This window comes from Lolium perenne, chromosome 4 (genome assembly GCF_019359855.2).
Source record: "Lolium perenne isolate Kyuss_39 chromosome 4, Kyuss_2.0, whole genome shotgun sequence".
Classification (NCBI taxonomy): domain Eukaryota; kingdom Viridiplantae; phylum Streptophyta; class Magnoliopsida; order Poales; family Poaceae; genus Lolium; species Lolium perenne.
In genome coordinates this window covers 11,966,163-11,992,841 of record NC_067247.2, presented here as the reverse complement: position 1 = coordinate 11,992,841, position 26,679 = coordinate 11,966,163, and the positions used below count along the sequence as shown (strand labels likewise).

Genomic DNA, 26,679 nt, shown 5'->3' with positions numbered 1-26,679 from the left:
GCAAGGAGTTTCCGGATGAAGATGATCGGGATCTTGGGTGGAAAGAGGAAGACAAGGACGTCCAGGAAGAGGATGAAGAAGAGGTGGAGGAAGATTCGCGCGCACACCCGCGAGCTACCATCGCAAGCATCAAGGTGGTGGACAACCCTTTTAGTGCAAACAAGGGCGCAAGAATTCGCACTGGAGGAGCGGTTCCACGTCATTACCTAGCTCCGAAGTCATCCTTATCAGGCACTCATCACCCCTTCCACAATCTAATTTTCAATAATCAAATTGAAGGGACTCCCAAGGCAGCATTGCCTAGCCAGTGGGATCTAGATCGCTCTAACACTGCAGGAGAGAAGGAGCACGAGGTGAAGAGTGGGGAAATAACTCCAAGAGCTGGGACTCGCCGTCGGACAGACTCCTTAACCGCGTCGAGCACAATTCAGAGATGATTCGCAATCTCATATACAGGATTGATGAGCTTCAGGAGCTTATTGAGAAGCTTGTCAGGAATTCATCACCACCATCGCCGAAGGAGTAATTCATCATCGGTATTGGCATCCCCTTGGTTTGTTCCAAGCTTGGGGGAGTGCCGCGGTATCACATTATCACTACCTTTTACTTTTTATTGTCAAGTAGTGTCATATCATGAGTAGGGAAGTTATCATATAAGATGGGTTGCAGTTTGGAAGTATTTCTCCTTTAGTTGGTTATCTATGTATCCCTTGGTGTGAGTTATCGTTATGGAGTATTAATGAGAAGTCTTATCATTTACATATTGCACATCTTATTTTAGTTTGCAATCTCTATCATATGATTTACCTTGTTGTTAGTATTGGTATCACTTTGGGAGCATTGAATAAATCTATTTGGTTTTGGCAAACTTAGCATTGGTCAATAGCAACAACACTTTGAGGTTTAAGTAGAAAAGAGAAATACATGTAGATGTTTCATTGCTTTCTTTCTTGTTAGCTCATAGCTTATTATTCTGAAGTTAAAATTGTTTGTGCTTACAAGGAAGATGCATGATTGTTTCTATCACATGTATATTTGTTTGTTTCCCTCGACTCTTATGCTTGCTAATTAACCTTGCTAGCCAAAGACCTGTACTGAGAGGGATTACTTCTCGTGCATCCAAACCTTAACCCAAACCGATGCCATTTGTGTCCACCATACCTACCTACTACATGGTATTTTCCGCCATTCCAAGTAAATACTTCATGTGCTACCTTTAAACAATTCAAAACTTAGTATCTCTTATTTGTGTCAATGTTTCATAGCTCATGAGGAAGTATGTGGTGTTTTATCTTTCAATCTTGTTGGGCAACTTTCACCAATGGACTAGTGGCTTCATCCGCTTATCCAATAATTTTGCAAAAAGAGCTGGCAATGGGATTCCCAGTCCCAAATTAATTAAACTAAATAGACACTCCTCCATGGTATGTGATTGATGGACGGCACCCGAAGGATTCGGTTAGCCATGGCTTGTGTAAGCAAAGGTTGGGGGGAGTGTCATCATCATAATAAAACTAAAATAAAAAGGGCACTCCTTCATGGTATGAGATTGTTGGCAGGCACCCGAGGATTCGGTTAGCCATGGTTTGTGAAAGAAAAGGTTGGAAGGAGTGCCACACAAAATAAAAATAATATGGGAGCCGCTCTTTGAAGGTTGTTTGGCAAGGGGGCTAGAGTACCCGCTACCAGTCGTTGACAACAACAAACACCTCTCAAAATGTTACTTTTACTCTCTTTATATGATTGCAAAACTGAAAAAGCTCTAGCACATGATTTAATCCCTGCTTCCCTCTGCGAAGGGCCTGTCTTTTACTTTATGTTGAGTCAGTAAACCTATTTCCCTCCATCTCGAGCAAGCATTTGAGTAGTTGTGATCAAACCATTATATTGTGATTTGCTTCATCATGTCTTTTATTCTTCCTTGTTTAGTACAAGTTTTATCTGAATGAATATAGCTTTGCAAGTTATCAATGATCATGAAAAGACCATTATGATTGAGTATGTAAGTTGTGCCTTATAAACTTCAACATGAGAGCGCTGCTCAATGAGATAAATATAATCTGTTAATTGTTCTCTGACCAAGAACGAAGTTTGCCATCACCAATTATGATTTCTTATGCACCTTTATTTGTGATTACCTTATACTTGTTTCAAGTTGAGTTATAAGAGGTTGTTTACTATAATGTCTTGTGTGAATGAATATGATGCTTCTTGTCCGTATTTTATTTATCGACTCTTCGCTCCATAAACATGTGGTCCTGTCTATCGAGCTCAGTTTCGCTTGGGGACAAGCGAAGTCTAAGCTTGGGGGGAGTTGATACGTCCAATTTGCATCACTATTTTATATCATAATTTGCTGTTATTCATTGATATATTTCATATTGGGACACAATACTTATGTTATTTCATCTATTTTGCATGTTTCATCATTATTGGAGGATCAAGCACCGGAGCCAGGATTCTCATTGGAAAAAGCACCGTCGAACGCAATATTTCGGAAGATCAACTGTGGAAGGAAATTATACCAAAAATCCTATTTTTCAAGATGACGAAGGAAGCCGAAGGAGGAGCCGGAGGACCCGGGGTGGGCCCACACCCTAGGGCGGCGCGGCCCATGGCACAGCCGGCCGCGCCGCCATGTGGTGTGGGGCCCACAGCCCCTTTCGCCTCCTTTTCTTTGCGAAATCCTTCGTCCCGAAAACCTAAGCCACGAGAGGGTACCTCGCGAAGAGTTCTGACCGCCTCTCGTGGGGCGGAGAACACCAGAGAGAAAAGAGCTCTCCGGCGGGCAGGAATCCGCCGGGGAAATTCCCTTCGGGAGGGGGAAATCGACGCCATCGTCACCGTCATCGAGCTGGACATCATCTCCATCACCATCATCATCATCTCCACCATCATCACCGCCGTCTCCACCGCTGGACACCGTCACCGCCGTAGCAATTTGGGTTTGATCTTGATTGTTTGATAGGGGAAACTCTCCGTGTCGATCTCTACTTGTTGTTGATGCTATTGAGTGAAACCATTGAACCAAGTTTATGTTCAGATTGTTATTCATCATCATATCACCTCTGATCATGTTCCATATGATGTCTCGTGAGTAGTTCGTTTAGTTCTTGAGGACATGGGTGAAGTCTAAATGTTAGTAGTGAACTATGGTTGAGTAATATTCAATGGTATGATATTTAAGTTGTGGTGTTATTCTTCTAGTGGTGTCATGTGAACGTCGACTACATGACACTTCACCATTTATGGGCCTAGGGGAATGCATCTTGTATTCGTTTGCCAATTGCGGGGTTGCCGGAGTGACAGAAACCTAAACCCCCGTTGGTATATCGATGCAGGAGGGATCGCAGGATCTCAGAGTTTAAGGCTGTGGTTAGATTTATTCTTAATTACTTTCTTGTAGTTGCGGATGCTTGCAAGGGGTATAATCACAAGTATGTATTAGTCCTAGGAAGGGCGGTACATTAGCATAGGTTCACCCACACAACACTTATCATAACAATGAAGATTATTTAGCCGTATGTAGCGAAAGCACTAGACTAAAATCCCGTGTGTCCTCGAGAACGTTTGGTCATTATAAGTAAACAAACCGGCTTGTCCTTTGTGCTAAAAAGGATTGGGTCACTCGCTGCAATTGTTACTCTCGCACTTTACTTACTCGTACTTTATTCAACTGTTACATCAAAACCCCCTGAATACTTATCTGTGAGCATTTACAGTGAATCCTTCATCGAAACCGCTTGTCAACACCTTCTGCTCCTCGTTGGGATCGACATTCTTACTTATCGAAAATACTACGATACACCCCCTATACTTGTGGGTCATCATCTGGCCTTAACTGGTTGTGCTTGGCAATGTCTATGTTGAAGGCATTGTTTTGAGAGCGGAGACCATCTTCAGGGTGAAAATCTAAGATCTTTGACCAGGCGATGATAGTGTTGGTGCACTGTTCCCTTCTTGGAGGCATTGCTTTTGAAGAGTCTGGATTTCAGGTGTTGTCTTGGTGGTGGATGTATTACTTTTGCAAGGGCTGGGATACTGTAGCGGACTTTTATTTCTTAATTTTGTTTTTCTCTTTTTTGGATGTGTGCATCCGTAATGTTATTAGAACATTGCGTTGTTGCAGAGGTTGGGTGTAATTGGTATCTTCAGATATTAATATATTCCGTTTATCGAAAAAATAGGAAAAAACAATTTTATGAAAGTTGATTCTTATTACCGATATTTGATCAAATAATATAGAAACAATTTAAGTTTAATAGCCACTATATCGATAGTATTATCTGCCTACTCCAGACTTGTGATGCCCCTAGGTCTAAAATCAGACATCTCTAACAGAACCTGTAAAAATATGAACCGAAAAACTCGAGTTCAGTCTTCCGAAAACGTGTTTACGGGTCGTAAAACGGCTGGTTTGGAACAGACCATGTAATCTGAAACTGAAAAACGAAATATTCTGAAAATCATCATCTTCTTCACACTCCCCACGCGGCTGCTACCCGCGCCCCTGGCTGGGCCTCCCCACGCCCAAGAGCCCGCGCCCGCGCCCCAGCACCCGCCGCCACCTAGGTAGCAAGCTTAATTGGAATAGTAGCACCACCCAGCTAGCTAGCTATGGAATCGATTAGATATTTGTGAATCAATCAAAAGATGATTATCACCAAATAGTTAGAGCTAGCAAGTTCCCATGTAAGACTAGCTAGCGTGTGTCGCGCTGCTCACCAGAATCTGCACGTGTACGTATTACCTGTGCTGCTTGCGTGCACCGCACCGCTCGCTGGAATTAGTCTATATTGAGAAGATTCACCGAAAATTGACATAGACATGGATGGAATTGGTCAGACTGACAGAATGTTTGACCGGCGGTGCAAAATTTTATCAAAGCAGCGAGAAATCGACGGCTGGAGGCGGTTGTACGGAGGGCGGCGCTGGACGAGTGGTGAAAAATCCGTTCAGTTTTGGACCTGTAAACTACCATTCGGTCTGTATTAGTAGGATCGAGTCTGAGATTTTTCGGGTCCCTAAAAAAAATCGGACCGAATAGCGAGTTCAGTCTGCATGACTTTCGACCCAAATTTATAAATTGACCGGGTTCTATTAGAGATGCTCTAAGCGGGTTTAGGGTTCTTGGAGAACCCCTCTCGTTTCCCTTAGCCTCGGGTTACCATCATTGACGGTTTATGTCGTTCCGTTGATTGCTGATTTTCTTTTTCTTTTTGTAACAGTTTGATCTTGTGGCATCCTCAATATCTTTACCAGCTCATAATAGCATGTTGATGTAGAAGGCTGGATAAAATTGATGTCTTCTTAGTCTTGGTATATGTTTCTCCTATCGGGAAAGCGTGGTGGGTATGGGTGTCGGCAACTTCTAGTCGTTTATCATGGCCGATCATGACATTGCAGGGAGATCGACAGCAACAAAGACAAAGAAGTTGATCATACATACATGGCGTCCTGAATATTATTGAGGCCACGCTTCTCTGCAATCTAGGTGGTCACTCACTGCCTGGCATTGCTCGGTGCAAAGAGAAGAATCTTGCGGCCACGGTCCGCCGCGTCCCTGTCGATCGTCGGTGCGCCATATAATACATGGCCCCTGCCCGACCCAAAAGCTAGTTAGATGACAGGCATGCAAATCTTTACCTATTTCTCGAGACTATTCAGTCGATTTCATTTTCACATGTCTCTGCATTGTATGCTTGACTTGGACCTGCTGTGTCGATACCTGCATATCTTGCGTGCGTGATCGAGTCTTGGCGAGAAGAAGGAGAGCCGTCCTGGTCTTAATTTTACCCGCCCGGCCGACAGCCATACGCATCATCCCCAGTTGCATGAAAGCGGCAGGCACTGCTTGCCTGCTTGGCATGTTCCTCTGCAGTGACCAAACGAAACTTGACCACAATCAACGGCGACGCGACGCCGACGCCGTCGAAACCCAAGTCGAATTCAGTTACCAGATGCCACTAATTATATTAGCATCCCTGTCGAATTCAGTTCTTCTGAGTTCTGAAACCGCACACCCTGTGTACCCTGAGTGCATTACATGGTTTACCCTGTCAAAGCGAGTTCTTCTGAGTGCATTACATGGTTTACCCTGTCAAAGCGGTTTTAACATAACATACCGCTTTATTGATCAAATAATATCAATACAAAGAGCTAGTTTCACGGATGCATTCTGGAACAAAATTAAAAACCTCACTAGAATGAAAAGTACGACAAGACTGAGCTAAACAATGTGCTGCTCCATTGAGATTTAGCTTCACGTGGTCAAAGCGGGTTCTTATACAAAAAAACTGTGGCTATTCTCGTTCTCGATACCGTGCGCCAACGGCTACCAGAAGAGGCTGAGAGAACCGCCACTTGCTCAGTTCTTGGGTTCAGAGATTGACTGACGCTTGTCTGAATATACCACGGAACTTTCAGTGGAAGTGGGCTCGCCCATGGTGCACATGAGCACAAGTGCTATCGGTTTTAAAAATATTTGAAAATTGTATTTCTATGTTCTAAGTCATCATGAAATTTATTCAATGATACATACACATGTTTAAATACTCGTGCAAAGTTTTGGTAGAAAATCCGCTGTATTTTGAGCTATAGGAAAAAAACCAAATTTGTGGTTGTGTATAGGAGTAGAAATTTCTCAGAAATTCATCTTTTTGTATAACTCAAAATACAACATACTTTTCTCCAAAATTTCTACCGTACATTTGAAATGTTTATATGTATGTGCGCATTTAATTTTAAAATTTTAAAAATCTAAAAAACATGATTTTCAAAACTCAGGAGCACTGGTGCTTATGTGCCAAAGACACTTACCGCTCACCCAACCATTAAAAAGTATATATAGAGAGGGATCTGCTTATGCGGAAAAGGTACTTTCCTGAAAGTTAACTAATCCAAATTTTGGGTGGTGTGACCGGTGGGTGTTATGCCATTGTATTTTGTGGTATACTGTTTCCGGGTAAATTAGTTCTCTCCTATGGACACTAGTGTAGTGCTAATGCTTGCACGAACTGATTCTTACTTCCGGCTTCCATAAAATACCAGTGTTGGTATCCTTGGTTTGATGCCTTTAATGGACTGGCTTTTAACTTTCATGATGTACTTTGAACTTCTTATTATTCAATAAATTAAGGCAGATCTTTCGCCTTTCTTAAAAAAAAAAGGTTGCGCGCGTAACGTAACCTTGGCATTGTTGGGAGAAACTTCGATGGTATTTGCAGGTATATGATTTGGTATCAATATTATTTTCCTTCAGGTGCCATCAGAAAAATCAAGATAGTATCGTGAAAGAAGAACGAGATTGAAGAGCTCGAAGGATTGCTCGTTTCTTTTAGGCTTCTTTTTGTAATCACGTGAGACAACATATCTACCTTGTATTATTCGCTTCTGTAAATATACCATTCCCAGTATCGATTGACCAAAAAAAATGGAGACGTAGGCTCTCATTAGAGTTCCTCAAATCTTTCTAACCAAATGTTGTGTATGTATGTCAACAAACTAAAACTCCTCTCATTCAAACACAATTTCTGGGCCAACTCTAACAACCTAGACATTACCATAAGAAAAAAAGCCTGTAACTTTCTCTTTTTTGGATTTTTAGCTTCCCCAAATTTGTTTGTTGTATTGTTTTGAAGTTTTTTTTTTGCGAATATTTTGTTTTGAAGTTCTTATGTACCCATCTTCCAATTTTTTTGAGACTGATTTGGCTGCAGGCCGGTGGTTTACTTTGTTGTCGTCGGTTAAATACCACCAACAAGATAATGCTATATTTTAACCAATGATGCCACCTCTCTCTAAGCTAATTACAAAATTGCCCCTCTCAATTTTATTTATGGGCCCTGCCCTGACTAACTGAAAATCATTCTGAATCTCAAGATTTAGGTCAAAATTAGCTCCTCTTTTAGCATTTTCGGACAAGAGCTTTTCAATTCCATTGGCATCCGACCTAATCTATGGACGCCGTTGTCAAACAACAACTCATAACATAAACAATGGTACACCAATAATAACCAGTCAAGGTTATGAACCCACACAAACCACAACACCGACAAGAAACACACAATTACCATCAACAACCAACCATCATTCAGAATCGACCCAACCAGGAACCTAGCCACTAGAACTAGACCAAATCATGAACTTCCCTTTCAAGACATGACACAAAATCTTCTAATCCACTTGTCCATCACCCAATAACCATTGGCACCCGACGTAGGCCAATGGGTGCTATCGTAGCTGGAATTCCAAAAACGGCGACAAGAAACCACTGTCACGTGGGCCCTCCCGACCATAACCGCGGCGCCCTTTCGCCGCTCGCTCGCGTTTCTGCGTCCGGCCGTTGCCACCAGGGGTCAAAAATTTCAGCTTGGCACCTACCGGAAACATCGCCGCCGTCCGTTCCGGCCAGGCAACATCGCCGCCGTCCGTTTCCCCGGCCGCTATATAAACCCTGCCATACCCACCGCGCTGCCTCCCCTGTCCACCTCCGTCGCCGCCATTCTCCTCGCTCGCGCTTCTTCTCCGGCCCGGCGAGGAGAGATCTACAAAATTGAAGTCTTTGGATCCCTAGTCGGAGAGATGGCGGCGGCGCTGCGCTTCGCGGCGGTCGCGCGGGAGGCCCCGGCGCCCCTCTCCGCCTGCAGGCTCGTCAGGGAGAGGGACTCTGCGTGCGGGGCCGCCAGGCCGGGAGGGCAATGCTGGGCGCGGAGGGGGCTGGTGCTCCGGTGCCAGAGCGGGGCGGCCGCCACGACGACCCTGAAGAAGGGCGAGGCCCCCGCCCCCGCGGTGTCCGATGGGGCTACCCCGGCTGCCGCGGCGGGGTTCACCGTGGTGATGAAGTTCGGCGGGTCCTCCGTGGCGTCGGCGGAGCGGATGAGGGAGGTCGCCGACCTCATCCTCAGCTTCCCCGAGGAGACGCCCGTCATCGTCCTCTCCGCGATGGGGAAGACCACCAACAACCTCCTCCTGGTACACTACCAGCTTCAACTCTTGTAATTTGGAATTTTTGGTAGCTCCATTCGGTGCTGATTCGTGAATGTACTTGGACCGTCTGCAGGCCGGGGAGAAGGCGGTGAGCTGCGGCGCCCCAAAGGCGTCCGAGCTCGACGAGCTCAAGGCCATCAAGGAGCTTCATTTTAGGTGCGCCTTGATTCTGTAATTTTGCGGTCTCTTTTTTGCGCTGGTTTGGAGTTGTGCAAGTCCTGACTGTTTTTGTTCCTTCACTCTGCAGGACGATTGACGAGCTTGGATTAGATATCTCTATTGTTTCAGGTAGGTTACTTTGATTTTTCAGTTGCTAGTTCCGAGTGAATACTTGTTTAGTCAGTTCTTTGAAAACTAACATAAAAGTTCCAAGGCTCCACCCAACCCAGAAAGGCTCACATTTCGCCAATTGCAGTTCATCAGCCATCCCATTAGCTGAACTCCTTTTTGGCCTTAGCTTTAATTTAACCTACCAGACCAAGATCTCCAGATAGACTTTTTTATTTGGCTTGCGAGGGATTTTCTCTTTCTGTGTTCCTTTTCTATTTCTGTCCGTTGATCATTGACGCCATCCATGCGTGCATCTTCCTATCAGTAACCTCTGGCCAGTGTTCTTGCTACTCCGGGACCGTCATCATCGAGGAACAACGAGCTTTTGGCTCATAGCATTGCCCACCTTACCCATTTCCGTGATATAAAGTTAAAGCTCGAAATCGTAGTTCATAATCCACTGAAGATATATTTTAAACTTCAGTAGAATGGTGCACAGTTTTTTAGGCTCCGGTTGCCAAAAATGGGTAGGACCTTGCCTTATAATTTTAAATGGCAATAGAACGATCTGTTAACACCACAACTGTGTCCACAGCCTTAGCACCTGAAAAATTATCCATGGTGCAGCACATGAATAAACCAATTTTTCCTTTTGATTTTATAGGGTGTTAACAAGCCTACAGGTCATTGTCGTCCATTCACATCGTTTTCCGCAGAGTACCTTTCTGTTGTATATACAACATTGACAGCTTTTGTATTCAATAGACTAGTGGCTCCACCCTAGTTGGTTTAACTATGTTTTCCTCAAAGGAATGACATTATTTGATATAGTACATTGACCTCCCTGTACACTTGAACACATTATTTGTCTACTAGCGACGCTCAATCAGTCCCGCAGTACATGGCAGGCTTGCCCTGTAGAACAAACATGTTCTTTTATTAACAAAAAACCATCTTCTACATAAAGCATAAAACTAGTGTAAAAGCAGCTGCTATCGCATGAAAATTTCAATTCACACATACCCCTTCACTACTAATATGAAAACATAGAGCAGGCGACATGGTAAGTAGTTCAACCCTTAAAGTCCCATACTCGTTGTGTTCCCCACCATATGGAAATTCAGACATCTGAGATGTGGCATCCTGGAACCTTAGTCATGACCCACAACACTTCAACGAGCTCTATCTTTGATTCTTTAGCATTTATCCATTGTTTTTTGTATTTTATTTCTTGGGCTAACTGAGCACTTATCATTTGTTTGCATTCCATGAAAGAGTCTTCTGTCGTACTATACAAACAACAATTTTTTCACTGTTTCATCAAACAGGTTTTTTGGACGAATTGGAACAACTTCTTAAGGGTGTTGCTATGATGAAAGAGCTGACTCCCAGGACACGAGATTACCTTGTTTCCTTTGGTGAATGCATGTCTACAAGAATATTTGCTGCATATTTGAATAAAATTGGGAAAAAGGCACGACAGGTACGTACTTCTAGCAATGCGATAATTTAGTAGTTTGGTAAGCTTTGTTTTGTGACATTTGTTTGTATTTAGATTCTAGGTCCTTCTCTGGGTCTCCTGGATCAAACATTTCCAAATTTCTATAATTTTCATATTGTTTCACAATTGCTCTTTGACAAGTGAAAGATAATGCAATTAGGCAGAATATTTCCAGAATAGCTTATTTATATCTCCCTACAATATAAAACTGACTTGGTTATACTTATAGGGCGTTGACCGCTTTGAGAGTCTTTGCTTGTATATATTCTTTTGCAGCTGCTTTTAGTTGCTTATTGGAACCAATTGCTTCAACTTGATTATTTACAATGATATGTCAAGTTTGGTTCCATAACTACCAAGAGGTCTCAACCATGCGACTCATGAGATGGACTTGCTGTGCTGTATCAAGCACATGCAGCAATATGTTACATCCTCCGTTCCTAAATATAAGACATTTTGGGGGCTCAGTTTGAACTCCCAAAGCGTCTTTCATTTAGGAACAGAGGTGTAGTAGATATGATGATAGTCCAGAGTTTGGTTGTGCCACTTTAGCCATGCAAACTTTTTTTAAAGTAGACAGCTTCTTCTCTTTTTGGCGGAAAGTAGTCAGCTTAATATACATATCCAAGTGCGAGGGAGTTGAGAAGGTAGGGAGGTTAGCATCTCACTTTAGCAGGGATATGATGGAGAGTTAAATCTGTTCCTTCTATATACCACTGCACTTAAGCCTCCCGGCATGTCTACATTCTTGACGAATATTCCGTTAGTTCATAGAATAGAAAACCCACAACTGTGTGACCTTGGTTCAATATATGTAATAAATTCCGTAACTACATGTTACGACACATGTAACACATGTTCCACAAATAACATTGATATTTCAGTCCAACAATGTCTTAACCTTTTTTTTTTGCTTGTTTGCAGTATGATGCGTTTGATCTCGGCTTTATAACCACTGATGATTTTACAAATGCGGATATTCTTGAAGCAACTTATCCTGCTGTTGCGAAGAGACTACAGGGGGATTGGATAGATGACCCTGCTATTCCTATAGTCACCGGTTTCCTTGGGAAGGTCTGTAATGTTACATAATTCATTTGCAAGAGCATCAGAATTGTTCTGTTTGTATTTATGATGAGGCGCATACAAATTTCCAGGGATGGAAATCATGTGCAGTCACTACTTTAGGAAGGGGTGGAAGTGACTTGACCGCTACGACCATCGGCAAAGCCTTGGGTTTAAGAGAAATCCAGGTTTGTTTTCTATTTTAGCGAGTATTTTAATTACCTGTTGAAAGTCTGGTTGCCCTGGAAAACCCCTTCAGGTTTTAAGCTGCTAGAACCTGCTAGGTATAAAGATGTCACAGCTTTTATATTAATGCATCCAAAAGTGTTGCAATTGGATTTTCTTCTTAATTTTCTGTGGCGAGATGTTGCCCAGCTGTTTAACTGAATACACTTAAATCTACGAACAATGTATGGTGGACTTGTGATGCCTGTATGCTATTTTGCAGTATTGGGGGCCATTACTCATTTTTTTTAAAATCTACAACAGGTTTGGAAGGATGTAGATGGTGTGTTGACGTGCGATCCAAATATTTATGCAAATGCTGTACCGGTACCCTTTTTGACTTTTGATGAGGCAGCTGAACTTGCATACTTTGGTGGACAGGTATTCTTTGTTGTTTATTTACCTTTGTTATAGAATAGTAGAAATTTGCTGGTTGCACCTTAACCTAATATATGTTTATTCTCCCATCCCAGCTTTTCAAAATTAGCATGTTTTGTGGTTCAGGGACCTTTACTGCATTGAATTCTGTTTCCATTATATTTTTAACTGAAGTTACTTATGATACTTCCTTGGTGATTTATCAAGTGCTATTCTACTATTTTTTACTGAAGTTACTTATGTCAGGTTTTGCATCCGCAATCAATGAGACCAGCTAGGGAAGGTGGTATACCAGTTCGAGTGAAGAACTCGTATAACCGTCATGCACCTGGTACTGTGATCACTACAACAAGAGATATGCGCAAGGTTTGTTCTATGACTATCAGTATGTTGTTTTTCTTCCGTGTGTAATTACTACTGGCCTCTGATTGCACTTTATTTTTCAGAGTATACTAACCAGCATTGTGTTGAAATCAAATATTACCATGCTTGATATAGTGAGCACAAGGATGCTTGGCCAGTATGGCTTTCTAGCAAAGGTATGTAGCGACGAAGTTGTGGCTCTTTGTTTCTATGCAGCTATACATTTTTTTTACTGTATAGCTTTTGTGCAGGTCTTCTCAATATTTGAAGATTTGGGTATCTCTGTTGATTCTGTGGCTACTAGTGAAGTCAGCATATCATTGACACTAGATCCATCAAAACTGTGGAGTCGTGAATTGATCCAGCAGGTAAATATTCCATTTTCATGTTTAGTTCTCTGCAAACAATACTTCTTGGCACTGTCCTACTGTTGTGAGATCTATGCTCCTTGTTCATTGTTTTGTTTTGATTATGTGGCAGGAGCTAGATAATGTAGTTGAAGAGCTTGAAAAGATTGCAGTTGTTCATCTTCTACAGCACAGATCAATAATCTCCCTGATAGGGAACGTACAGAGATCGTCCCTGATTCTTGAAAAGGTAATATCTACATAGCAACTGAAACCTTGTCCTGTGGTGGTGGCACATTATTGCCGATGCTGTAATATGCTAGTGAATGCAAACACCAAAGTATCGAAGTTAGTTGGTGTATTGTTTTTGCTGGTTGCCAGTTGATGATTTTGCATGTTTTACACTCGCTCCTGCTTGCCAGGCGTTCAACGTTCTTCGGAGAAATGGTGTTAACGTCCAGATGATCTCGCAAGGGGCGTCCAAGGTATTACCCACTTCCTTTAGATAGACATGAGCTTTATTTTCTGCACATGGGTAAGGAGGAATGACTACTTCCTGATTGCAAACTATTCGTAAGCAGGTGAACATCTCTTTGGTGGTCCACGACAGCGAGGCGAAGCAGTGTGTGCAAGCCCTCCACTCCGCGTTCTTTGAGAACGGCTTCTTGTCAGAAGTTGAGGAAGCGGATATCGCACAGAAGAACGGTTCCCCGTTGCTGGTAAACTCGAACGGCGCCATGCACGGAAACTAGTCGACATTGCTTTTAGTTTCCTGATTAGAGGGTGATTGGTACCTGATTATTTAGGCCGAGCGGATTCATTCCTGTTGTAAGAGCCTATATGCATACCCCGGAAGGTGTAGGGCTCTGTGTTATACTAGTTAGCATGATCTACCGTCCTTCCATGTGCAATCGAGTGCTAGCAAATGGCGGCCCAATGTGTATGAGGCACGCTACTTGCTGAAAGCATTTGCTGAACTAATAATGGATCATTGGAAACTTGTAGTGCACTGTCTGGTTGGGTGTCTCCTAACTAAGTGTGTTGTATCCTTCTATTTATACCAGCCAATAAATTGAGCATTACCTATTGAACTTGCGCTATGGATTCCATTACTTTTGACTTTTTTCTCTAGGGAGATTGTGTAAAGAAATTACTGGTGAACGTGCTGTTTGTTATTTCTGTCAGATGGTGGAACACACTACTTTCTTCCCAACTTGTAGCAGAGGAATTGTTTGAACTGTGGGCTTTTTCCTGAGCCCAAACAAACGAATTGATAAGCACTTTTCACAAGACGTTTGTGCTTCACCTGTCAGAGACGTTTGTGGAAACGCAAAAGATGTAGGGAGGGGCTCTCCTGTTTAAAGCTGAATCTAGTGCATTTATAAACTTATAATACCCCCTCCATTCCATGATATAAGCTGTTATTACAATCAAAATATTGATATATGGGTAAGTCTGAAATCATGATGTACCCGTTTGAACTTCTGCATTGTACTCGGTATGCCCCGTAATTTCACGGCATACAGTGGAAGGTTTGTTGAATCTGCATTGTACTGTATCCAGACAACTAGAAGAGTGGTTGTCGGCCAATTGAAATACAATCTCATCTTTTGATTGCAATTCATATCAAAGGGCAGTGCTACAAACAAATGAATCATCAAGATACAAATAAGTAACCAGGGTAGGTTGTTTTAAGTGAAATGCACTTTCCGTTCTTGGTCCAATTTTGTCTGTTCCCTTCCTGAAGATTTGGGGATCAGAACTAAAATGATGAAAGCAGCCCTCAAGAGATCACTTCCTGCCAGGTTGTCTTTTGATCAATCTGCACATGCGGAATTACTCTTACAGGAATGGATAATACATCCATTCTTATCGATGTTGTTATTGCTGTAATAAATATTAATTAGAACACGGTTTCACAGTTAAACCTGACACAACACTTATAACAGCTCATCACTCCTGACAGGATACACACTGTTCCTTGCATTCATCGGAAGCTCATCACCCCTGAGGAAAGCTGCCCACAGTTCCAGGGAGGAGGTCAAGAAGCTCCAAATGGAGAACCGGTTGTCTCGCGACACGATTCTTGGCTGTGTCATTTCCATCTCTCTAACTTATGGTGGTACTGTTGGATGGCGGTGTCTATTTTGTACCAGTTCTTGTGTGGCAGTTGGTTTTGATGCACTGAAATGAAAAAAGATCAGGGATGGTGAAATGGATATGGGAGAAAGATCAGGTTTCAGAATGTGCATTTAATCAATTAGGCCATGTTTCGAACACAGTAATTTATCTCAGATTCCTGCATATATTCGAATGGTTGGTTTTTCTATAACATCATATTTCTACGACAAAAAAATCTTAAAATTGTGCAATTTCTTTTGAATGGCGATTTTGAACAATGCCTTAAAATTCTGCATGTTCCATGTGTATCAGGATACTACTTCAGCCCAACCTTTACCACGTGTCGCACTTTTGCCTGCCCAACGTTGAAAGCTCGTTCTGCTTAGCTGGCAATGCAAACTTCAGCTGTCAATCAGGTAGTTCTGGTTATTATATAGAGAAAAGTTGTCATTCCATACACAGTGAAAAGTTCTCACTTGGTCTAAAAAAACAAGAAAAATGTTCTCACAACAAATTTACAGATGACCTTCCTACCCAACCGAAATGGAAGCTTGCAGAATGGTGGCATAACTACGAAATGGTGGGAATATCCTGCTGTAACATTCACGTTTCAACACTGCTACAGACTGACAAGTCATATGAACTGCTTCAAGAACTCTGTCGCCACTAGCCGGCCACGTGTATTCACTGAAAGCTTCAGCTCGCTGATCTCCTTGTCAATGTCCTATAGAAAACAAAACAGACGTGATGTGAGTATGTTCAGATTGTAAACAGTTTGTAATATAGCATCGAAATGAGTCCTTTCCACCAGATTGTATTCTTTGCTACGGTCAGGTGAGACAAAGTTGTAATGTGAAAAATATTAACATGATTGGCGAGTATTCTGCATTTTGCTCGTATTCGTGTAGTTTGGGCAATCCAAAACCAACAACCATTAAGCTGGGTTTATGCTATGCATGTATATGAAGCATTAAGTCCAGTATGCACTGAATAATTATTTCTATCAGAAATTCCTGTTAAGAACACACTCCTAGATGTTTATATTACATAGATGGGACAAAAGATAATATTAGTGAAACTACAAAAAACAATAAAACTCTCAGTTGTTTATTAATTGGGTGATTAGAACACTTCTAAAAAATCTTTAAAACTGCAGAACCTTTTGTTACCTCCATAAACTGCACAATGAAATCTATGAGCTTATGCTTGTGCATGTCCTCGCAATGGTAGTTTGTTATGAGGAAGCTAATGTCATAACCCTGAAAGAAAAGAAAACCAAGTAAGCCACTTCCCAAGTGTCACTTGACATAGTGCAGGCCACTAACATCCATGCAGCACAAAAGAAGATAAACATGGTTATTGGTTAATCAACGTCTTGAAAATTTATCAAGATGAAAACTCAAAAGTTACTAAAAACTCTAGGTAACAAAGTAAAATACTTTCTGTTGTACTGAATACTCTATTACTGGGCCTAGCAACGCTGCTAGTCCATCTTCAGTTTAATACAGTTCCTGTACTGCTAGGAAAAGTTGATTACAAGAGCTATTGGCAACACTGTATTGTAATACCTGAACTGGTTTTCTTCTCAACACTTGGAATGCCTCTGCCCTCATTGACAAAAACCTAAGAAACTTCTTTGCAAGAATATTTTCTAGTTCATCTGCCTGCTTAACCTGTCAAATAAGAAAACATGTTTATAATGGCATAACAGATGACAAATGGTTGAGTTTCAATGTGTAAGAACTATTAATATCCACCAGCTACTCTTCACTACCTTCAAGCTTATACGGATTGAATTGATCGAAGTCTCTACCAAACACTTCTCAGCTTCATTACGGCATATAAGCACCTGTAAAAGGAAAATCAAGATTATGAATGAAAATTCTGAACTAACTTCCTTTTGCAAGTTTCAGAATTTTTAAACAATATGGGGGTTATTAGAATTGTGACCACATCCTATTTTATGGCATATGCTTTTTGTCATTCATTCATGAAAGAGTTTTGTGAATCCCAAATTCATATAGGAAATATGAAGGATGAAGTACATAAATTTTCTATATCATGTTCTTTTAACAACATTAAAGTATACTAAAATACAGTACCCATAATCGATCCTAGATTCCGTTATGCTATGCGTGTATTTGAAGCATAAAGTCCAGTATGTCGAGTTCACAGCCATAAGAACAATATGAACATTCAGACATGTCCTGATTTAGTTCATCCTAAGTACTCCCTCCGTCCCACCAAAGTTGTCTGAAATTTGTCTAAATTTGAATCTATCTAGACACTAAAAAACATTTAGATACATCCCAATTTTGACAAATCTCAGACAAACTTGATGGGACAGAGGGAGTACTATAAAGTAGCTTGCTTATTATTTTGGTTTAGGTACCTGGTCATTATCAAACAGAGGTGGTCCATGTTAACTGTCCTAACGTAGGCAAAGACCCGATCTTAAAAATGGAGTTTGGAAATTTCATATCATGATGAAAGAACAGTCAATTTCTAGCTAAGCTGAATTTTACTTAAGAATAACATCAACTGAAGTACTAAAAAAAATCAGCAGAAATAAAGCTTTTTATGATTCCCAGTATAGTCTAGTGAAGAGTGTGTGTGTCTAATAGAAACATAGAATCACAAAATGATGACATTCTTGTCAATTTGTTACATGATGGGGTACCATTTACTTCTACTGTGGGAGTCTTAGGATATATTCTACTCTCACTAGACTATCCAGAAAAGAAAATATTTAGCTCAGATTGAGAAAGAGTAATTCCATTGTGAGGAACGAACAATACTGTTGCTGGGCGCATATGATCATCAGAACGAGGCATTTTACCAAATATCTGAACTACTGTCTAATGACCACATGATTCTGCATTTAGAACAATCATTTGCTCTAGAGTCTGTGTGAGGAAAGAAATCAATCAATTCATGTAAATATGAGACTTACGCTCGCAAGATATGTTTATCAATATAAAGAATCAAAATTAAAATTTGAGATGCTGCTAAAAGAGTCTCCCTTACTGGATTCAGCAGAAGTTCAGGGCTAGTCCTGTAAAGAATTGAAGAGAAGATGATGTGAGCAAAACATGGTTTATTCACATACATGGGCCTCAAGGCAAGGTTTAAAAACAAAACAGGGAATGTAAAATTTGCAATACAATAAAAATTGCTATTATTTGTATGAGCAACATTTTCTTTTGAGCAAATGTATAAGGGAGCACATGTGAATGTGTGATTACAAGTTCACAGTGGCATAGACACTATCAAGTTAGCCAAAGATAGTGCTGGTATTCTTGTCGTAACAATCAAAGTTTCATGGACTACTCCAACCTGTTTTTAGAATGTAGTATGATAGGTTTGATCAAGTACCAGCATATCCATCAGAGCATACAAATACATGAAACATGAAAAGAAGCAGACTACTGTTCTCTCTGCAGTAGAGAAGTTTTTATCGATTTTCAACTATCATGAACAGAATCCAGTTTCTCAAAACGAGACATCACTGCACTAGCTTAAAAGAATGGATAAAATAATGCATACATTAAATTAACAGCATCAATTTCAAAGGATTGCTTACTTGAGCTCCACCTCTGGTTTGTTGTGCCTCTCGACTTCTTGGCAAGGAAAATTCTGTTGGTAAACCAAGCACACATGCTACTTAAGTTAGAATTCTGGGTAATCAAGCAAATATTCTTTAGATAAACTTCAAAAAACAGATTCTGGAAGTGATCAAATGGGAATACCTGCAGGCACATGGCAGCCTCCAGAGTGTTCCGGATGCAAGTCAGATACAATCGCAGCGTATTAGCCTACAAAGTAGCAAGAACACATTAGGACCTATGCCACATGGAAGAGATATCATACAAAAATCTATTTTGGGGGATAACTTTTCTATTTATATGTTTATGCTGAACTGGGATGAGCAACCTAAGCTGGTACGATTGGTCGATGATGACTAAAAACCTAGCGTTCAGATAGAGACTCGCGGTCTACACAATTCTCCAATCACAACAGAACAACGCTCGAAAGGGAACTCCACTTGACTGAAATGACAAAATCTGGAAACCAATACTTGTTCAGTGCGCACATGTATCAGTTGTGCCCTTGTATAAAAACTTGACAAAGCTCTTTACAATTGCAGCATCCGTACAAAAATGTTCACACAATTGATCGAATTGAAAAAAAAAAAGGATAAACATAGGCATATGTTCATTCAAGCCACTCGGCTGTTCTCGTTTCTGAACTTACTGTACATTCCTCAACAATTATAAACTCGTCACTCTGAACATATACATTTCTGAACACTGTATTGATCGTACAAGGATCCCAGCATTCCGCTTGGGCAAAAGTTTATTCAGCAACTAGATACAGTCGTCAACTAGATACCTCTGAAAGTTGAATCATACATCCCACCCGAAGTCGGCGGCCACGACGGTGTTAAGGAAAGGGCGGGATCTAGAGGAAGGAGAGGGCGACGAACTCACCATGGCTAGAGAGGGTCGCGGCCGCCCACGTGGATCAGCCGATGGAAGAGAAGAGATCCGGTAGCGAGAGACGATGGGGTGGCTGCCGGTCACCGGAGTTTCGCCGGTGGGCGCGAGAGCGAGCGGTGGGAGGGGGAGGCGCCGGCGTCGGTGGTGACTGGGAGGTGGACCGTGGACGTGATGCTGTTGGTGGGCCTGGGCCGTATCCAGTCATGGACCAGCTTTTGATTTTTGAGACGATGGACATGGACCAGATTTTTGGATGGAATACTGCAGCAGCTACATTGGGGAAAAATACAAAACAATAAACACACAGGTCTAACGCAAACCCACCGACTTTAGATTTTCACTAGTAGTACAAATACCGGTGCGGTTGCCACAGATTTTCAAATTTCAATTCTTAATGCACATATAAAATTCATAACTCAATATAAAAATTCAAATGTGATATCATAATGTACTACATCATGATAATAGCGAGCGGAATAACAAGACTATTGTTGTGCCATCTACGCGGTTCCAAGTTCTAGGTCTTCTTGTTACTCTTCCGCGGTAATTCTCACACCTGTGTTCCCGGCCGTCATAATTGTCACCTCAACAACCTCTCTTTTTTCGATGAATTATTGTCTTAGAAAACGTGGATGATGTAGACAACCCTGGATCGTAGCCTTCTGTATCAAACGTAAAAACAGAGCTTAGCAAATCTTCAATAATGGCTGGTGTAAAAAGGTCCGTCGGCGGGATGGTGGTGCGGATGCTAATAAGTACTATACTATTTGGTAACAAACTTCTTTTTTGACAGAATTTTGAGTTTCTTTTTGGTTTAACAGCAGGTTGACACGTACTGATTTTGTGGTTCATTCCCGCAGTATTTTTCTTGTGTGTACTTCGGGTGTCCTGTTGCACTTTTCCTTATTTTTTTCATTGGTTTGTGCTTTGCTTCCTTTTGGACTGGGTGGATCTAGCATTTTAAGAGAACTGCTTTGACCACCGTAAAAACATACCACCGCCCTACCTCGATTTTCTCCCCGCACTTCCTCTCTCCCTGTTATCTCCACCGCCTCGAAACTCCATCCTTGCCTAGGGCTGCCGCCCTCCTCCCCCTCCCTGGCCACATCTAGCGCCTCCTCCTTCTCCTTGTCCATTTCCGCGCCACCGCAGTGCTCAGCTGCGCCCCTACGCGCTAGAGGCTAGGGTTCAACACGGTGGGCATGGCCACCGCATCCGCCGCGACGGACGATGTCCGGCGGCCGTGCAGGCCGAGTCCGGGCGCGCAGCTGTGCTCCGGATCCAAGAACCGAGCCCGAGGCCGTCGGTGGTGGTCGTACACGAGCGGCCGAGCGCGATGCGCGCCCACGTCGTGGAGGTTCCTGCGGGACGCGACGTGCTGTCGTGTGTGGCGCGCGGCGCGGGCGCCGTGGGGCGCTGGTTCTGGGCGCGACTAGGCGCGTCACAGGGCGTCGTGCTCTGGAAGGAGCCCTCACCGCTCGAGCTCCGGGGCACGACGGTGATCCTAGGACTGGCAGGGTGCTTCTTCCTGCCCTCTACCTCACCAGTGGGCGTGGTGATGTTCCTAGACAGGTTGCGGGGAGCCGTGCTGGGCGGTGGCCTCGCCGAGGGAGGGCTTGTGGTCGCACAGCCGATTGTGGTCATGGTGGCCACGTTCGTGGGTAGTGGCTGCAGTTTCTTGGCGGCGTGGCCGGATACTGGCGGTGCGATAGCCTGCCGCTGCAGCAGCAGTCCGGTACCAGATGTTCCCACCGCACAAAGGAAACACGCGAATCGACCAGCCCCTCCGTTACCCTGGTCTCGCTGTGCCCGTGTAGTGGCTGCAGTTTCTGGCGGCGGATGCGTCGACGGCGTCCCTCTATGGTGAGTCTCTCGGCGCAGCCCCTTACCTGGCTCTCCACGTGCTTAAGCGTTGGCGGAGCGCCCTGCACTGACGCAGGTTCATTCCTCTGGTAGCATATGGGTCAAATCGTCCGCGGGTTCGTACGCCTCCTCTGGCTGACTCTTGTCATTATGCGCAAGCGGCCGCAGCAGCAGGGGAATGAGGCCTTGCTTCACTCCGTCGTCAAGCCGAGCAGTAGACAAAGCAGGGGATCTCACCGAGGCCTGGCACGCTACCGCTGTTGATGCCTGGGTCTCCTAGGCGGCGAGAGGCAGAGGGTAGATGGAGAACTGGAGAAGGGGATCCCAATTAGACCTGTCGCACCAGGCAGGTCCTCCAGCGTCCCAGCAGTCCCCTCCTCCCCCAGGTTCACTTTCCCCTCCCCTTCGCTTCTTCCCTGCAAAATAGATCAATCATTCTCGCATAGATCAGTGGCAGCACAACAAAACAAATCAGACATGCACGATTTAGTGTGGTCAATATTAGCTAGCTTTTAACTGATAGTGTTTTGTTTTCTTCTGATATGATTATTGAAAAAGTCCCTACCTTTCTGAAGTACTTTCATTTAGTTGTCCAGATCAAATTGCATAAAGTGAACTGTTGGATGCCGTTGTCTGGATCATATTTTTGCTGCATCACCGGCACAACATCCGTACTCTGCTTCCAAGCTCGCCGATTTTGACGTTGAAGTCTGCAGCGTCGACGATGAACTAGCAGGTCACGTGCGTCTGCCTGCAACAGTCGCGCACGGCCTCAAGAAAAAATCTCGGTAATATTTTCATAGAGGATTATAGATTTTAACTCTCTCTTTAAGATTAAACCAAGCTAAGTCAATGACCTTCCTAAGTTATTCTGTACTTCCCCCTTCCACGTACCAATTTCTATACATTATGTATTTTAGTTCTACAGCTGATAATTCTGTGCACATGTGTATATCAAGTTTGCAGCAGATTTTTTTTCACTTCGATCGTTTCTATTCATATATGAAATCCCATGAAAGAACATGAACTGACATAGTTGTCATTTTCTTACAGTTCTATTGCAACAGGTGGATATTAAGTTGGCATCACCTTATGTCTTGCAACGTGTTCCAGTGGCCAGGGAATGGATGTATACGATGTATTTGACTTTGATCCATAGCTTTCATGTAGAGTAAATGAAGAACATGCCATGACACTTGATTTTCAGTAAGAACTAAGAACTGAGCTGAGTACTGACACCAATATTTCCTTGCTTGCTTATGATGGATTTTCTATGGTCAGCTATAGTGCCATTTTTTGATTCTTGCATTCTTGATGTGAGCCTAGACCAAATGTTCCTCCACCTTCTGCTCAATCATTTGTTCTTACAAAATAAGGTAATCATAGAAGCTCTTTAATATTAATGGAAGCTTCATGAAAAATTATGTTACGTATTTTAAACTCTTGAAATACCAATTCCATTTTTAGGTGCTACTGAAGTTGATATGGGTTGACTCAAGCTCCACAAAATCATAATAACATTGTCTTGCATGGTCAAGAACTGATGACCTTGAGGACCAACAACATCAGTCATAGTAATCATCCTAAAGTGACTGTTCATAAGCCTATGATGTGGTCACCAGCCCCCAACATTTAATAGAACAATGCCCTAATGTTTCACTAGAGGTCCTCTATGGAAGGTTGGATGCTGCCGGAAGTGCCTGAAACTGAGTTTAAGGATGTTAATTCTGTTAATCATTAATCTTTTGGTGATTCCCTGGGATATTTCATGTAGGCCTTTGGTGGGACCGCTAACTGTCTTAGTTCATTCAAAACCCAGTTCTAGGTTGATGCGAGCAAAGAATTATTCAAGCACTTGAGTTACCAAGAACGGTTGATTCGTGAACTGGAGATCTTATTTTATTGTAAGTAGTGTCCAAAACTTTCTGGGAGGTTAATCATGTAGTTGATACTTTGTCGTGTATGTATAAAAACATGGCCCCTGAGTTGAGAAATATATTGATTCTTTTCTGAAGTTTCAATATTGTTTTTCTGCATCACAGAAAGCTCTTTTTATCTTAGTGTAAACTTCATGAAAAATACATAGCTATCCTGGCTCCCGGCGCAGCGGCCGGTTGGTCGTCTCTGCGTGCCCAGCTTTCTGGCCTTACGGGCTACCTTGACTGACGCTCCGCTTGCACGGGTGGAGAGGCTAGCCATTTTTTTACCTGAGTCGGCGCATTGGCGGTTGCATCGAGGACCCTCCGTGTCAGTTCGTGGGGTACCCACACTACATCGTGTGCTATCTCCGGCATACTGTTTTGTGCCATGGGCTTGACCAGGAGGCATCTGGTGCTGCAGACTAGGCTGAGCAAGTATCAGTTTTATGGAATTCTTTTTCCAAGATATGCCAATTTTGTTTCCATTAAGAACCATCCATTGCCCCTACTATGCTTGAGACACCTTATGATATTTATGTGAGCTACTGTAGTGTCTACATATTTTCAAATGACTTCCCAATTTGATCAGCAGTTCAGACTTGGGGTGCTTTATATTGCATTCAAAGGATGTTTGAGGAAAAGTTATGTCCGCAGGGATGTATATAATAGCTCTAGGCGTCGGTGGCCAAATGTAGCAACAGAGCCAAGGTATTTTGTTTAATAATTAGCACTGCTATTTAATAAGAAGCATATTCCTTTCTCATTTTTATCCGGCCCGCATTTGTACTCATGTCCCGTAGACCATGATATCAGTAGATGCCCTCCAACAGCACAACTTTCACTCTAATGGTGCCAAGTCTATTATCTCTTTTGTCCAGGTTGTAACTGGTCCTACACATTAATGCTTGAAGATATCTCAAGATCAACCAAAAAATAGGAACTTACTTCCCCATAGTAAATTAGTCGACACCAGTGAACTGCTCACTCAGCTCATCTACCTGCACGAATATTTTATATTTGGTAGGCTACTTCTATTTTACCACATGCCATATTCGAAAACAGTTAAATAAGTGATTTGAGATTCAGTATATGTTCTTCTCTTCGGTTAGTTCTGAAAGAAGGGACAGATAGACGATTTTTTCTTCAGGCTATGCATTTTTTTACTTGCTAAATAGTTCCTGAATAACAGGAACCATCCTCAGTTCAAACATGAATACAAAAATAAGCTATTTACCTAATTTTTATGCCACGCCATTGCTCGCTACAGGTCCCACCATACCATTTTTTTCTTTCAATCCGCAGCCATATATTTCAGATTCTTTCAGTTAGTTTAGAAAATATAATGTAGTAAGGGATTTAGAATAATGAGCACGTAGGACCAAGTTGCGAATATAAATTGATGGATGACATTGATCTTTGGTTGGATGAGATGACTGAGTGCATGCATGTAGCTTTGAGAATGGAAGCTCAGGTGTGTTATTGCTCACAAGCGAGAAGTTAACACGTAGGAATTGCTAAATCACTATTAACATATGTGTTTTAGACTTCTACATACGACCTATCTTTTGGAGGATTTTACGTTGATAGTTAAATTTTATTGTCTTCATCACTACTTAAATCATACATAGTAAAAAATAATCTCGAATATATTTGACTAATTGGATCTTCACAACGGCAGGAAGGAGCATGGACATCTTTGCAATGGCTAGAAAAGGCATGGATGTCGAGTGGGTAGTATGGATTTACATGGCTGTTGCCGATTTGCTGAGATTTTGGAACTAAATCATTCCAAGATGAACACTAAGAATATGATGGAAGATAAGAATTTGCACATAATTTTCGCAATCCTGCGGCTCTGATTCATTTCCCTTCTCGGAGCCGCCGCGGCTCTGGAGTTCGGACTCTCAAAATTACGGTGCACTTTACCACATCGTATCTGATCAAGTTTCTCAGGTAGTGCCACCTACTTCCTTTTCCACATTTTTTTATCGTTTCTTTCCATGTGAAGGACCAGCCTGCGCTGATGCTGCTGGGCAACCTGTGCTAGTGGTGTTCGCAGTCAGATGCACCACTGCCTCCTTCATCATCTCCCTTTCTGACTTTCCCGTGCCATTTCTGTGGTCAGCAAAGATCCTCTATTTAAAAAAATTCTCTCTTATTTGATTTGGTGTTTGTTAACTGAAGCTTCATCTTCTCTTCTTAACTTTAAAAATGATTTAAGAATATTATTGACACACTGTAACAATTTTGAGCATCTTATGTATCAGAATTGTGATGACAATATGCAATGACTACCTACCTACTAACGAGCATTGACCTATCTGAGCACAATCTTCTGTACATTGTTTGTTCTTACCATGTCATGAATTATTTTTGGAAGAGCATGGCTGAGAGATACATTTTTTGTAGGTTCAGGAAAATGCAGATTGGAGGTTGATACCACTTGCTGATAAATTTATCATATTCAGTGCCTTGAATGAAACCTCTTCGATTTTATGTCGATTGCAAATCTTTTTCGTTCACACCATTCCCTGCTGAACACTGTCATCAACTACTTAACCTGTAGGTAACAAAGACATATTGCTCTCTTTTTTGGTCAAAAAAGGTACCCAGTATATGATTGCATGGTTCGATTAGCTACATAAGGGACTATTGTTTTGACTACCAGTATGGTGTAAAAATATTTTCCCTCTTCCCCGGTGAAGCAAAGTTGAAATCCATTTAGTGGTTTTTTGGTCGCATATAACCTTGCCAAAGTGCATGGTTCTCGCAGCATGGACATTACAGTGGAATGTAAAATCAAGCTCACTAACTAGAAGTACCTTTGATATCATCCCTACCTTAGTTTCATGCATGATCATAATAATATAATTTAGTGTGGTTCTATACTTTCATATATTGTTGTTACATTCCGCTGCGAAAGAATGTATCTTTGGGTAGGTTTAGATAACAATTGAATCAGTCAACTGGTGAATTTGTTTTAGCTTATTTACTCTCTAAATTGTTCACCACAATACTTCTACAAAATTAATGAGTTATAGTTTTCCTTTGATCCTGGGAGGGGTTATTGCATGTTTGTCCTCTTGAGTAGCCTAGGGATATGCATAGAAATTCTCATATATTACATTATGTTCCAAATA

The 26,679-nt window shown here is 42.1% G+C and overlaps 2 protein-coding genes and 1 long non-coding RNA gene across 5 annotated transcripts; 2 read left to right on the top strand and 1 right to left on the bottom strand.

Annotated features, from left to right (window-relative positions):
* Positions 1-8,488: 8,488 nt before the first annotated feature.
* Positions 8,489-14,231, top strand: LOC127291776 (aspartokinase 1, chloroplastic). Its single transcript, XM_051321094.2, has 13 exons — positions 8,489-8,973; positions 9,062-9,144; positions 9,236-9,276; positions 10,587-10,741; positions 11,684-11,833; positions 11,917-12,012; positions 12,314-12,430; positions 12,674-12,793; positions 12,874-12,966; positions 13,042-13,158; positions 13,271-13,387; positions 13,560-13,622; positions 13,719-14,231. Exons 1-13 carry the CDS (start codon positions 8,584-8,586, stop codon positions 13,887-13,889), a joined length of 1,713 nt encoding a protein of 570 aa, XP_051177054.1. The 5' UTR covers positions 8,489-8,583; the 3' UTR covers positions 13,890-14,231.
* Positions 14,232-15,658: 1,427 nt separating this feature from the next.
* Positions 15,659-19,955, bottom strand: LOC127291774 (actin-related protein 2/3 complex subunit 4). Its single transcript, XM_051321093.2, has 8 exons — positions 19,749-19,955; positions 19,008-19,073; positions 18,842-18,894; positions 18,286-18,313; positions 17,033-17,107; positions 16,827-16,931; positions 16,428-16,517; positions 15,659-15,982 (listed from the first exon to the last, which is right to left on the bottom strand). Exons 1-8 carry the CDS (start codon positions 19,749-19,751, stop codon positions 15,893-15,895), a joined length of 510 nt encoding a protein of 169 aa, XP_051177053.1. The 5' UTR covers positions 19,752-19,955; the 3' UTR covers positions 15,659-15,892.
* An 882-nt stretch (positions 19,956-20,837) lies between these two features.
* LOC127291773 (uncharacterized) lies at positions 20,838-26,367 on the top strand. 3 transcript variants are annotated; one of them, XR_011742346.1, is made up of 7 exons: positions 20,839-21,620; positions 21,714-22,006; positions 22,217-22,408; positions 22,674-22,826; positions 22,902-24,247; positions 25,218-25,492; positions 25,949-26,367. It is a non-coding gene; the product is annotated as an uncharacterized lncRNA (long non-coding RNA). The 3 variants fall into 3 exon arrangements; XR_011742347.1 differs by having other exon boundaries at positions 20,838-21,620; positions 22,209-22,408; positions 22,674-24,247; XR_011742345.1 differs by having other exon boundaries at positions 20,840-21,620; positions 22,674-24,247.
* The last annotated feature ends 312 nt before the right edge of the window (positions 26,368-26,679 follow it).

Excerpts from the sequence above, each read along its gene's own strand:
- LOC127291774 (XM_051321093.2), bottom strand. Across the intron at positions 18,895-19,007 it reads AGGCTGCCATGTGCCTGCAG|AATTTTCCTTGCCAAGAAGT; the intron begins GTATTCCCATTT and ends GTTTACCAACAG. Across the intron at positions 17,108-18,285 it reads CTGAACTTCTGCTGAATCCA|GTGCTTATATGCCGTAATGA; the intron begins GTAAGGGAGACT and ends TTCCTTTTACAG.
- LOC127291776 (XM_051321094.2), top strand. The coding sequence starts at position 8,584 with ATGGCGGCGGCGCTGCGCTTCGCGGCGGTCGCGCGGGAGGCCCCGGCG. Across the intron at positions 12,794-12,873 it reads CAACAAGAGATATGCGCAAG|AGTATACTAACCAGCATTGT; the intron begins GTTTGTTCTATG and ends TTTATTTTTCAG. Across the intron at positions 12,967-13,041 it reads AGTATGGCTTTCTAGCAAAG|GTCTTCTCAATATTTGAAGA; the intron begins GTATGTAGCGAC and ends GCTTTTGTGCAG.